The sequence below is a fragment of the Tauraco erythrolophus genome, chromosome 15, assembly GCF_009769465.1.
Source record: "Tauraco erythrolophus isolate bTauEry1 chromosome 15, bTauEry1.pri, whole genome shotgun sequence".
Classification (NCBI taxonomy): Eukaryota; Metazoa; Chordata; class Aves; order Musophagiformes; family Musophagidae; genus Tauraco; species Tauraco erythrolophus.
Genome location: NC_141479.1, coordinates 20,246,630 through 20,260,248, shown reverse-complemented (window position 1 = coordinate 20,260,248; position 13,619 = coordinate 20,246,630). Strand labels below are relative to the sequence as shown.

The following is a 13,619-nucleotide window of genomic DNA, read 5'->3' as shown; positions in this document are numbered from 1 at the left end:
ATGGACCCGCCTGGGGCTGCGGACGGCCGGGACACGGCATTCCAGCCGGGATGCACCGGCCCGGGAGCCCCACCTGGGCGGGTCCGCCCCGCGCAGGCCCCGCCCCTTCCCCGCCCGGCCCCGCCCCTTCCCCGGCCCGGCCCCGCCCCTTCCCCGCGCAGGCCCCGCCCCCAGCCGGCTGATTTCTCGGAAAGGCGCGCGCTTCACAGAAAACGGCGCCGGCCGCTCGAGCCCCACTAGGCGGCTCCTCATTGGGCAGCCGGAGACAGAGACGGCTCCCCATTGGAAGGAGCAGGTACGAAGGGGGGGAGCGGCTGGCTATTGGCTGGACGGCTCAGGGGCGGGGTCTCTAGCGGGCCCGCCCCCCCATGCTTCTATAAAAGGCGGGCGCCGGGCGCGGCGCGGGCAGCGGCGCGGAGCAGCGCGGAGGGCAGGTAGCGGCGGGTTCCGGCGCTCCCTGCGGGGGGCTGGCGGGCAGGGGACCGGCGTGGTGGGGTGCTGGAGGCAGGCGGGATGTGGGATGAACCCGGCCCCGTGCGTGCGGGGGCACACGGGCTGAGCCCGCGTGATGCTGAGCGGCGATGGGTTCGCGAGAGGTGCCGCCCCAGGGTGAAAGCCCGGGATGGGTGGGTTGGCGATGGGGTGCGGGGTGATAGTGCGGTGCTGCCTCTGCCCGCCGGGTTCTCCGGCTGCGCGTCCCTCGCGGTGTGGGGTCGGTGCGCGGCTCGCTGCGCGGGACGGACTCCGTGACCGTGCCCGGTGTGGGCTGGCTTGGGTCGGTGGCAGCGGTCTGGAGGGTTTGCTCAGCCTTCCGTGGAGGGGGAGTGGAGTTCTGGCCTCTGCCAGCGATGGGAGCAGGCTTTCTAGGAAATGAGCTGAATTAGAAGAGTCCCATTACAGTGACCGTTTCTGATGGTCCTTATGTTGGTGTAACTCAGGTGTAAGGTGTTCGGTGCGGGAGCCTGCGGAGAGGCTGTGGGTAACCTCATCCCTCTGGGGAAATGCTCTGGCAGGTGTTTTTGGGCATCCTGGCCTGGAGGGGCAGCTGGGATCCAGGGCTGTGTGCCCTTGGCGTTGTTTTGGCAGGGGGTGTTAGCTGTCACCATCCCTAAACGCAGGGGCTGAGTTGTGGATGGCCAGGGAGGTCTGTGTGTCCTGCTGTGCAGCAACAGGGCACTGGGCAAGGGACAGGAGTTGGTGGCACTGAGCTGGTGTGAGCACGTGGCAAAGGGACCACCAGGTCTCAGGCTGTGCCAGGAGCGTCCTCATCTTCTCCCCAAAACCTTCTCATGGGGCAGTAAATAAAAAAAGAACGAGGGAGAGGCAGTCTGGTAAAATCTGGAGGAAGGCTGTGAGATCAAAAGGCTTGGAGGGCTGATTTTAGGGCTACTGGTCTCTTCTGCTGGGCCACTGACTCCTGAAGACCCTGCAGGTCTTGGGAGGTGATGGGGGATACTGGGAGGGTAGAGCCTGGCACTCTGCTTCCAGCTGGGTGGGAGAAGCTTTCCCCTGGATCCTCCATGGAGTCACCCAGTGGTTTTGGCTAAAAACAAGCTGAGGTCAGCAGCAAGGGCAGCTTGACTTCACCCTGCTCCGTCCCAGTCCTGATCTGTTCGAGAGGATTGGTTATGTGGCATCCATCCCTGTGGTGACTCCGGGTGCTGCCTGGACCGGTACTCGCTTCCCAAATAGGCAGTGGCCCAGTTGAAGGGGCTGCTGTCTCCTCTGGGACAGATCCTTGTCCCAAGACCAGCTGGGGACAGCACTTGGCTCTTGTCTGCCCTGGGGTGGCCTGTCCGGTGTCACTTGCTTGGGTGACAGCACAACTGGGTGCTTTAATCCCTGTCTGTCTGCTTCCAGTGTGACTTGTCCCGCAGCAAAAATAGGAGTAAGCAGAGCACCGAGTCAGCCTGTTTCTATCAGCAGAGCTTTGATAGAGCTGGAGGAAGAATTTGTAGTAATTCAGAGGAAATTGCCTTTAAAAAAAGAAGCAGGGGGGGACAATTTAATGTACAGGTATTGGTATGTGGGACTTGCAGCACTGTTTGTCTCTGCAGACAGTGCCACTACCAGCTGCGCACGTGGCAAACCAGAGCCTGGCACAATCCCTTGTACCCCAGTTGTGGTGGGATGGTGCTAGGGGAACTAACGGGGCTTGGACCTCTTGCTCCATCCAGGATGTGTGACCGCAACAGCGGGCGACGGCTCCGGCAGTGGCTGATCGAGCAGATCGACAGCGAGCTGTACCCTGGGCTCATCTGGGAGAATGAGGAGAAAACCATGTTCCGCATCCCGTGGAAACATGCTGGGAAGCAGGACTACAACCAGGAGGTGGATGCCTCTATTTTCAAGGTAGGGACAGATGGTTAATGCCTTTTCTCCATGGTTCCTGGGCTCAGCGATGCTGGTTTTGCCCCTGCTGACAGTCCCACTGGTGGGAGGTGTCCATCCTGTCTGTGGATTTTGCATCTCTAACCCCAGTGGGAGATGCTTCACCCAGCAGTTGGTCTCCCAGGCTCCTTTGGGGGTATTTGTTCCTCTTTGCCCAACGCTGGTGCCAGGTTTAGGTTTGTTTTCAGCATATTCGAATCCTGGTCTGACATGGGAAGGAGCTTGACGTGCTTCTTTTGAGCTGCTCTAAACTTACCAGACTATTCTTGATAAAAGGCTTGATTTATCATTTAAAAAAGACTTTGCAGGAGGGAAGGACGTTTTGGATTTCACTGAAGGGGAGGGAGGGATTTCCACTTTGGAGGAAAAATTGGAAAATTCCATCCCAAACCAAAAAGGTCAGGCTCTTCCCCAGGAATTCCCTTCCCTCTGCTCCTGCTTCCAAATATCTGTACTGTTGAGTGAGTTCACTTTCAGGGCAGTGACAGCTGATTTGGGAGCATTCAGTTATGAGGATGGCATTGAATTCAGCCATCTGAAAATATTTAAATATCTATAAAATAAATAGATGTGTATATTTTAAAAAATAATACATGTTTTGCAGTCTCCATTGTGCACGTCTTCAGTGTCCCTTCAGTGGCAGAATGTGGTAAAATCCCACCAAAAGCACGAATGACACTTGGATCTTAAAAAAAAAACCAGCTTTCGCTTGTCAGTCAGGAGCTGGAAAATGAGGCTTACTTTGATTTATATTTTCTTTTTAATTGAGGTGTTACCAGGTCATTAGGAACACCACTGCTTCAGCAGGGATTCCTCGCATCCCCAGCAGCTCCCGACCTGCTGGTGCGGAGATGAAGCTGCATATTATGACCTTGACCTCTGCTTTTTAGAACCTGGGTGCTGCAGCCCTTCCTGTGCCCGGGGCAGGTGATGCTGCTCACAACCCACATACCTGTCCTTGTGTGTCTGCAGTCCAGGAGCAAAACAACGAATACACCTGGGATTGTTGTGAGGGTGCGAGGGGCAGAGGTGGGGAGAGAAAAATGCTCTCTGCAGCCCCAGCTCCTTTGCTTTGAGGATTGAAGAGATTTACAGAGCTCACATGGAGGATTTTTTTGTTGTTGTTGTTTTGGTTTAGGCCTGGGCTGTTTTCAAAGGCAAGTTCAAAGAAGGTGACAAAGCAGAGCCGGCCACGTGGAAGACGCGACTGCGCTGTGCCTTGAACAAGAGCCCTGACTTCGAGGAGGTGACAGACAGATCCCAGCTGGACATCTCGGAGCCCTACAAGGTCTACAGGATCGTGCCGGAGGAGGAACAGAAACGTGAGTGCCCTGATAAGGGACTGACCCTGGTGCAGGTTGGTCCTGTGGGTAACTGCAGGCTTGTGCCACTGACCTACATCTGAGTGGAGCTTCCTGGCCAGACTCAGCTCTTGTGCCGTGACACTTGGCTTGTCCTGCTTTGCAGAAGATGTCCCCTGTGTCACTGCAGTGGCAGGGAGGGGAGGAGGAAGGACAGGCTATATTCTATGCCTTTAAACAGCTGCCTAGGAAATAGGGGATAACGGCAGCATCGCGTGAACTTCCATCCCATAAGGATGTTGTAAGGGCAAATCCAAAATCTTTCCTTGCCTTGGAAGGATAATTGAGCCCCAACCCCTTGTCTTCCCAACTCCTGCCCCTGATGCATGGCAGGGAGCTGCAATAAATCCCTTCTCTCTTGCCAGCAGTGATTAGAGTAGCAGTAATTTCGCAGAGAGCAGTTGCTGCTGCGATGTCCGGTGCGGTGCAGGTTGTGCTAAGTATATCTCTGTGGTTAGGTGTGTGTGTGCTTTTCCTTTTTTTAAGTAAAAAAAAACCCCAAACTTGTGAAAAAAAAAATAATCTCACTGTCAGGAAATCTGCCTTTAGCATCTCGGTCTCCTCCAGCGCGTTCACACCGGGGTTGCACCGCTGCTATGCAAATGGCACTGCAGGTTCCCACCGGCAGCGTGACTCTGCTCGGGGCGGCTGACGGAAAAAGGAGAAGCAGCAGCAGCCACCCCAGTCTCTGGGGTGCTCAGAAAAACCACCCCTCTTGACCCTCTGCTCCAGCTCTCTCTGCTACGGGCTGGATTTTCAGTTTGCTTTGCTGCTGGTCTCTATGCACTGGGGTGGTGGGTTGCAAACTGGTTTTTGGTCCTGAAAAGCAGCTCCGGAGGGGGCTGTGAGCATCCCCCCCTCCCTGAGGTGCTGTTACGTGGCTCCGCTGCGCTGTGGTTCTCGGTTTCATAACTTTCACGGGGCGAAGGGTTTCTAAAAACCCGTCGGCGAGGCGAGCTGCGGCGGCGAGGTGGGTGCACCCGCTGCATCCCGGCCTCTCCTTCCAGGCAAAGCGGGCATTGCCAATGGGAGCAACCTGAACGACATCACGGAGATGGACTGCAGTTCCTCTGCCATCGATGACCTCATTAAAGAGGTGAGCCCTCACCGTGGCTGCAGGTCACCTTGGCCAGAGGTGGACTGATGGAGTTGCCTGCATTGCATTCCTAAAATTCAGCCTGCAAAGCTGTGGGAATTGGCCTGGGGAGTGATGCTGAGTTTTGCAGCTCATTCGTGTGAGCTGGTGCTGGGACACGGTTGCTGATGAATGGCTCGTGCTTTTGATTTGCATCTTGGGGGGGGTGGCAAGAGCTTTGCTGGGAAACAGAGGCTGTTTTGCAGCTCTGGTTCCCTTCTTGGCCATGTCATATTGGGCTGCTTCTGCTTGGTACTTCTTGAGGGTGTTATTTGAGTGAAATGCCTGGGGAATGCCAAACTTGCTCTTTCCAACCCCAAAAAATTCAGTGGCATCCTGTTGGTGTTGCCATTTGGACCCTCTCCAAGCACTGCAGGTGTCTTGGTGCAGGGCAGCGGCTCCCCGAGGTATCAAACCTGCTCTGATCTCAGTGTCTGGTCTCATACAGCCCCCCGGTGTAGATGAATACCTGGGGATCATCAAGAGGAGCCCCTCACCCCCCCACGAGACCTGCAGAAACCCCCTGATACCTGACTGGTGGGTGCAGCAGCCCAGCCCTGGTAAGCAGCCTCCAGTGTGTGCAGTGTTTAACAGAACTTTTTGTTTGGAGCTGGAAAAAACTGCCTGTACAGCAATGGATAATGGACAACAGCTGTATCTTATTTTCCTCATTAGCAGTGCTTAAAGTACTAATTATGAGCACTGTGCTTGGTACCAGGCACCCAACAGTGTGCATTGCACATGATTAAGTCCACCCAGGAGTATTTGCTGGCATCTCCTGTGTGGGTGCTGGGAAACCTGATGTGACTGGGAGAGAAGAGTGGGGGGCTGGTGGTGGGGGGGATATGGTGGTCTGGACACAAAGGCACAGCTTTGCTTTCTCTGCCCACAGCGTTGCCACTGATGAACGGATACTCGGGCTACGAGCAGCAGCATTCGGGTAAGGCAGCTCCTCGGCTCTGGGTTGTGGCTACCAAAAGGCCATCTGGGCTTGGCCTCGCGTGGTGGCCCAAGGTGGCTCTGACTCTGCTCTCTGCCTCGGGGAAGGCTTTGCTCTGGGTTTGGGAGGTGGTGCACCCCACTGAGCACCCACAGGGTTTGCACACTGAGCAGGGATGTGTTCTGCCTGTCAGCCGTAGCCCTGAGATGCTGGGATCAGCTGTGGTGGAATCTGCCCACGGGAAGGGGTTTGGTATCGGGAGGTCTCATTGCTGATCAGTGCTAGTACCAGGTGGAGTGCTGGAGATGTCCTCTAGCAAGTAGGGAGGTCTCCTCCATCGAGTGAGGCTTTGCTCCCAGGAAACTTTGCTGCTCTCACAGGGTCTGGGAATTGCAGTGAGGAGTTGGCAGGGTTCATCTTCTGATGGGTGGTGTATGTGCCCGTCCCTCCCAGGTTACTCCCAGATGGTGATCAGCTTCTACTATGGCGGGAGGCTGGTGGGCCACATCACCACCTCGTGCACCGAGGGCTGTCGGATCTCGCTCAGCCAGCCCTCCAGCCACGGCGAGAAGCTGTATGCCCCAGATGCTCTGGAGCACGTCCAATTTCCCTCGGCCGACGCCATCCAAAATGACCGTCAGAAGCAGATCACCAGGAAGCTTTTTGGGCACCTGGAGAGGGGTGTCCTGCTGCACAGCAACAAGCAGGGCATCTTCATCAAGAGGCTGTGCCAGGGCAGGGTCTTCTGGAGCGGGAACACCATGGTCTACAAGGATAGGCCCAACAAACTGGACCGGGATGAGGTGGCGAAGATATTTGACACCAACTTATTCTTCAGAGGTTTGTAGGACCATTCCCCATCTTTCTCTTCTTCCACTTGGTAGGGTTGGGAGGGTGGAGTGCTTTGAAGTTATCACTGTCCATCGCTGATGGGTTACCCAAGTGCTCTGGATGAGTAGCTGATGCTACCAGATCTAGGAAGGAATAACCCAGAGTTTTGTGTCACTTAGCAAATCCCTTTCACTTGAAGGCTTTGCACACCAAAGCTGGCTTCTCTTGAGACCACAGCTTTCTTCCACGGCAGGCTGCCTGGTCCCAAAGCTGCGTAGAAAGACTGGCAGCTTCTGACCATTGCCCTCTCCTTGCAGAGCTGCAGCAGTATTACAACAACCAGAGCCGCTTCCCCGACAGCAGAGTCATGCTGTGCTTCGGAGAGGAGTTCCCGGATGCGGTGCCGCTGCGGTGTAAGCTCATCCTCGTCCAGGTACGGAGGGCTGCCCTTTGGAGCTCTGCTGCTGAATTTCTTACCTTTTCTTGGACTGTATTGCCCCTTTCCTCCCCTTCACAAGTAGGACTCTAGCTTCAGCCCCTGGAGCCACAGCCCATTTGTGTGCCTGAATTGGTGGGGTGGCAGGTGTGGCATGAGTATTGGCTTATCCGCTGCCTCCTGAGAGGTGCTTGGGCTGTTGCTTGTCAGAGACCCCTTGATCTGGGTAGATCATGTTTGCAAACAGTTTCCCAAGGAAATCTTTTCCCTTCCTCCTGTTTCTGCTCCTTGGCATTGGGACCTCTTCCCTCTCCTGTGGGAAATGGGGGGATAAATCCCTGGAATGGTTGAGTTAAGGGACAGCCTCAAGCTGAACAGCCAACAGATGTGGTGAACAACCATGGTGGACAGCAGTGGGGTTGGGGAAACCTTCAGGAGGGTGAAGGAGGGGATGGGATGAGAGGGCAGTCCTCATCGCCCTGGCCAGAAACTTCTCCCTGGAGAAGCTGGAGCAATTCTGAGATCTCAAAGCCTTGGGGCATGCATAGGGTGTTTCTGGAGCCTGCATTCAGTGTGGGACCCCCTTGGGCCAACAAGGCTGTGGCATCAGGAACATGGCACAGAGGGCACAGGGAGAGTGTTGCACCTATTCTTGAGCAAGCAGAGACCCACTAGGTCTGTGAGGTCCTGGAGGGGATTTTACAAGCTCAGAGACTGGTCTTGTGTCTCCCTGCACAACTTAGTCTGACCTGGTCACCTCTTCTTGCCTTGGGTGTCTGAACCAGGCATCACTTTGCATGTGCTGGGACATACCCCAGGCTGTCCTCACCTCCCTGTGTGACTGCTCCTTTTCTCCTAGAAGTGCTTGTGCCAAGGTGGCTTGTGGAGTTGGACCTGTTGGCCTGGCTGGACCTGGTCACCTGGGTCTCTTTGGCACGACTGCTCTGCTATGTCTCTCCCACCCCAAGCCCTGCTGATGGGGTGGATAACAGCAATGGGAGATGCCCAAAGAGGTTCCTCTTTGTTCAGTGTCTTCATGACTCTTCCTTTTGCGTAGGTGGAGCAGCTGTATGTCAGGCAGGTGGTGGAGGAGGCTGGGAAGACCAGCAGCAGCCCCATGTTCCCCATAGCTGATGAGACACAGCATGACCAGGTGTACAGGATCTTCCAGGACATCTGTGCGACGCACCAGCGACCGCTCTTCAGAGAAAACCAACAGATTGCTGTCTGAGCCGCCTTCTCCGCAGACAAAGTGTGGTGGTTTGGGTTCATCTAGACTCCGTTTGGTCCCATTAGTGCCTAAATTCCCCTTTTGGAAAGTTGGGTTTTGTTCTTTGCTGTTCCCAGTCCAGAGTGTGTATAAATACAGCAGCAAAAATTGCTGTGAGACAGTAGGTTGGATGCTTAGTGTCTGTCCCGCAGATGCTTTCCTGATAAAAATGACTTTTGTAGCAAGCAGGATAGTCCATGTGCTGTTGTCTGTAGCTACTGGCAGAGGGAGGAGGGAGCATGCGGGAAGGTCAGGGCTGGGAGTGCTTTGTGTTGCCTTTGGTGATGGCCAGTCAAGCAGAACCCAAAATCAACAGCTCTAATGACCTGCCAGAGCAATCTGCAGCTTGGACCTTGCTCAGAATGGCCATTGGGTAGGAGGTGGCCATTGGGCAGCAGGTGACCCTTGGAACAACCTTAAAATGTTCAAATGTAGGAAATTCTTTTCCAGAAATTGTGGTTTTTTTTCTTTTCCCAAAGCATCCTGCTGATGGAGGATAGGGTATGCATTCTAAGGAGAACCTTCTCAAATTCCTCTTTATTTTTGCTGTGGGGTTTATATGTAACACAAAAATATTTTGAGATTTGGAAACCAACACAGAGATATTTGTAAATGTTGAATATAAGAACTTGGGAATCTTAATTTTTCCTAACCAGAGACAGAGTTTATGTAAATGTATAATATCTTTAATATTAAAGATTGCAGCGTAGTGTGAATAGGTTGGCTTCACCCGCCCAGACGCACGTGTTGGTCTCTCTCAAGCATGACCAGGCAGCAGCACCCATGTGTAAATCCTTGTTACCATGATTGTGTGTGCACCCAGCTCTGGGAGCTGCTGGGGTGCGGCGCTCCTGCCTTGCAGCTGACACCAGCCAGGACCGCACATGTGTGTGTGCGACTAAGCTGCCTATTTATTTTATGCCTGAGGTTTATAAAAAAATATTTTTTTTTTGTAATTTTTTTATCTTCCTGCGATTAAAGTGCTATATTTTGTATTTCTCTTGCAATGTGATTTTTGTGTGTGTGTGTGTTGCAATGAGTGGGGTGTTAAATCCCCAGAGGGGAGAGCTTGGTATCCCTGACTTGCTCCTGCCCTGGTCTTCCCTGTGGTGGGGTCTGTGTTAAGCCTCTGTCACCTCCCTCCTGCTCCATAACTGCCCAACTTCATCTCTGGGGCAGGAGAGGAACGAGCCAAAATGCTGGAATGCAATGAAGGGAGGAAAAGGGTGTCACCTGTTGGGCCTTGATTCAAGGGAGCATGAAGATAAGTCCCTGTTCATCTGCCACAGCGTTGACCTGAATGGACCATGATGCTCCAAGGTCATGGGATGGAGAGGCAGTTATTTATGGTCCTTCTCAGAGACATACTATAGTCCCTTCCCCCTTCATTGCCTGGTGAAGATTTTCCCCATTGTCTTCTTCCACCTTTCTCATGGAGGCTAGTGGAGGTGATGGTGGTTGCTGAGAACCAAGGCCAAAAAGGGAGAATCTGCCTTGGCCAAACAACAAAGTCAACGTTGAACAAAGTCAATGTTGCAGTGAGGGAGGCTGAGCATCTGCTTCCTCAGCTGCCTTCATCTCAATCCTGTGCCTGGGGCCAACACCCCAAGAGGCTCTGGAAGGGTGGGACAACCATGTTTGATCTGTCCCCTTGCACCCTGTGAAGGACAAATGTGAACATCAGCTCCCATGTGCTCTGGGTCAGCCCTGCTGAGGGGTGCAGGTGGGGAAGCACCAGCCTTCATGGGGTGACACTGATCTCTGTGGTAGTAGGGATGTTGGTGCTCATGAAGGAGATGCCTGCAGCTGGAAGCTGAGGCTCCTTGGGAGATGCTGAGGAGGTGGATGCAAAGCTGTCCTCCCTGCTTGGTTATCAAAGTAGATCAGCCCCTTTTTTTGCTGCTCTGCCTTTTTCTATTCATAATAGAGACCTTCCCAATCATGAGTGTGTGGTCAGGGCACAGTTAAGACATGAAGATCCTGGCCTGGGGTGAGTTGACCACAGCTCCCCCCTGTTCTAGGAGGTTGTTCTTACTGCAGGATTTCTAGCTGTGTTGAGGTCAGCAGCTCAGCCTTCCTGACAAAGCCTCCCTAAAACAACCATTCAGCTCTTGTGGGACGTGAAGCTGACCCTGCTGCATCCCTCCATGGTAAGCAGTTACAGGTTCTGTCCCAAAGTAGGTGCACAGCAAACTATACACAACTTAAAGCACCCAAAAAGTGCTCTGAGCTGGGAGACCCAGCTGAAACTTTGTGGTTATGTGTCAGGACTATGGGAGGCCCTGCATCCCAAGAGCACCCCGCTCTATGGCTGAGTTGTTCTCCATGCCCCAGCCGTGTTGGTGGGATGCCATAGTCCTGTCCGTGCCCTCGTGCGTGTCCCTTCCAGGCGTTACAGCGCGTGGCTTTGGTGCTCATGAGAGGAGATGGCTGCAGACTGAGGTTTTTGAGGATGCACCAGAATCCTGAGCGCAATGATGTCCCCAACTCCTGTAAGCTCTTACGGGATGCTCGGTCACCAAGGTGAGGATTGCTCCATGCAGGTGCGCTGTCAGCGTTCACCCCAGCTCCTGCCGAGGGCCATCGCGGTGTCCCCGGCGGGGTTCGGTCCTGTCCCTGGTGCTCCCTCAAAGCACGAGGAAGACTCACGTCCCTGTGGGTGAGGTGGGTGCTGGGGGGAGGTGGGAGAGAGGCACCGGCTGCGGTCTGCGCCAGAACGACACGTGCCTGCTTGTGAAACACAGGGTGGGCTGCAGGCAGGGGCACCACCAACACCGCCTGCGGTTTCCCCAGATGTCCTGGTGCAAGTCCTTCCTCAGAAACCACCATCTTGTGCTCGCCTGGAGCCACCTGCTACGTATTCAGAGCTCTTTCAATTTCCACCCCAAGACCGCAGAAGAGTGGTGGGGAGCAGAGGTATCTTTTGCTGGACCCGGCTGCGCTGCTTATTTTTAGCATTGCCATCATGTCTGAGAGCCCAGAGCTCAGTTTGGGACCGTGCTGAGCCTTGCACGGTAAAACGAGAAGCATGGCTCCCATCTCAAATGGCTTCCAAGCCATGTCCAAGAAGAGACAACTGGTGGGCTTGGAGGGACTGGGAAGGAAGCAGTGGGATGGCGTCGTGTGGCAGAGGTGGGATGCGAGAAGGATTACAAGGGTGTGCAGTGACAGGACACGGGGCAATGGCTTTAAACTGAAAGAGGGGTAGATTTTGATTAGATCTAAGGAAGAAATTCATCATCATAAGGGTGGTGAGGCACTGGACCAGGTTTCCCAGAGAAGTTGTGGCTGCCCCATCCCTGGGAGTGTTCAAGGCCAGGTTGGATGGGGCTTTGGGCAACCTGGTGTAGTGGAGGGTGTCCCTGCCCATGGCAGGGGGATTGGAACTAGATGATCTTTGAGGTCCCTTCCAACCCAAACTGTTCTATGATTCTATGATAATATTGTTGGGGGGCATGACTACAGGCAGGGGTCCCTTTTTTGCTCAGGTCTCAGGTAGGACTCACATTAGTGTTGGGTTTGTGCTTAATGCCTGGCCCGAGCTGGCCTTCCCCATCCCAAAATCAAGCAAGATAGAAGCCTCGGAGGCTGATGCTCACTCACAGCCAAAGGACCAGCAGACGGGAGCCGGTTTTGGGGTAACCGTGCCAGATGGCACTAAGGGATGCTCTGGCCCAGACTCGTGGTGGCCTTTGAAAGAGCTGGGAGGAATTTCTGCACACCTCATACTTTTCCCCCAAAACCCTTGGCCAAGGAAGCAGGGCACTGACATCCTCATTGCCCCGGCTAGGATGCCAGTGCCAGTGGTGTCCCTGCTCCTTGCCTGGCCCCTGGCAGCTTCGGTGAGCTGCTCGGTGCAGCTGTGCTGAGTCTCAGTGGTTTTGGGCGAGCGGGGACTCAAATACTTTCGTTGGTTTCTGTTCACTTGTGTTCTTCTCTATGGCCTCACTGAAGTGAAACCTGGGTGCCTGGTGTCAGCTCTTCTTCGTCGATGGTTCATCTGTTGGCAAGTCCGAACAGTGGATCACGTCTTCAGCTGAGGGTCCCGTCCCCAAATCCTGGAGATGTAGTACCCACCGTGTACAGCATCTGTGGCACAGGCTGGATCCGCTCCACCGAATGATCCCCACCAGTGTAGTAGGATCGTGGGTAGTATGAAGAAGAAGCTTGAAGGCTGTCCTCCCCAAAATGCTTGCTGCTTGCCCAAATGTGGTTTCCTACACCTTGAGCATGTGTTTGAGTTGGAGCAGTAATGCTGTCAAACTCCTACCCAATGTGGAAATTTTTCCTTGCTTCCCGGGAAGGCCAAGCCAGCTACCAGGTCCTGCTGCTCCTCTGGAGAGGGCTGCAGTCCCTGTGGACATGGGAAGGTACTTTCTGGAGATGCCCATGCTAAACTCTTGCCTTCAGGAGCAGAAGGGCAGAGAGAAAGTTTCATATGGGAAGGAGAGAGGAGCTTGGTTTCCATGGAGACAGACTTTTCCTTGCAGGAGATATGTGGTTCTCCTCAAGCGTGTTTGGGAAGGAGCAATGTGCTTACCCAATCCTCATATCAACCAGGGCAGACTGTGGGTGAATTTTCTATTGATCCCTTCTCTGAGGTCTTCCAACATAATGACATCTGTTCCATGATATATACTGGAATGCTTTGATTTCTAGGAGCTGCAAAGGACTTGATAAACATTGCAGCCCCGACCTGAGGTTTTGCTCATTGACTTGGGGTGTTACTTGGGTTCAAAGCCAACCTCACTGCTGAGATTTGTTATGGCTGGAAGGCAGTTGTGCCACTGGGAAGCATTTTCCTTGGGAGAAAATGAATCTGGTTACGTTCAGGTTGCCCAGAGAAGCTGTGGCTGCCCCATCCCTGGAAGTGTTCAAGGCCAGGTTGGATGAGGCTTTGAGCAACCTGGTGTAGTGGGAGGTGTCCCTGCCCGTGGCTTGAAATATAGGGTGAAGAGTTAACCTGGTGACAAATCTCCTGCGTGGAGAACAGGCTCACTGGACTGGGCAGAAGGAAGGTGAGGTTTGGATCCAGAGCTCCAGTCCAACTAAAGCTCCTGAGATTCAGCCCATCTCAACCAGAGAAACCCAGCTCTGGAGGCCAAGTGCTCTGCGCGAAGAGACAACCACAACTCAATCGCAGGTCCCAGCTCACAGTTGAACTGCTCAGGAATACGGCATAAACCAGCTACAGCTGCTTCCTCCAACCTGCTGCCACTCGGCGTGGGCCCCCACTGGCCCCCATAGGCGTTAGA

At 54.1% G+C, this 13,619-nt stretch overlaps 1 protein-coding gene across 2 annotated transcripts; it reads left to right on the top strand.

Moving 5' to 3' along the window:
- The first annotated feature begins 418 nt into the window (after positions 1-418).
- On the top strand, positions 419-9,359 carry IRF8 (interferon regulatory factor 8). 2 transcript variants are annotated; one of them, XM_086621014.1, is made up of 9 exons: positions 419-434; positions 2,178-2,352; positions 3,530-3,713; positions 4,760-4,848; positions 5,336-5,447; positions 5,780-5,827; positions 6,281-6,667; positions 6,976-7,091; positions 8,152-9,359. In XM_086621014.1, exons 2-9 carry the CDS (start codon positions 2,179-2,181, stop codon positions 8,323-8,325), a joined length of 1,284 nt encoding a protein of 427 aa, XP_086477140.1. In that variant the 5' UTR covers positions 419-434; position 2,178; the 3' UTR covers positions 8,326-9,359. The 2 variants fall into 2 exon arrangements, with proteins under 2 accessions (XP_086477140.1, XP_009990260.2); XM_009991958.2 differs by lacking the exon at positions 419-434 and having other exon boundaries at positions 800-2,352.
- Positions 9,360-13,619: the final 4,260 nt, after the last annotated feature.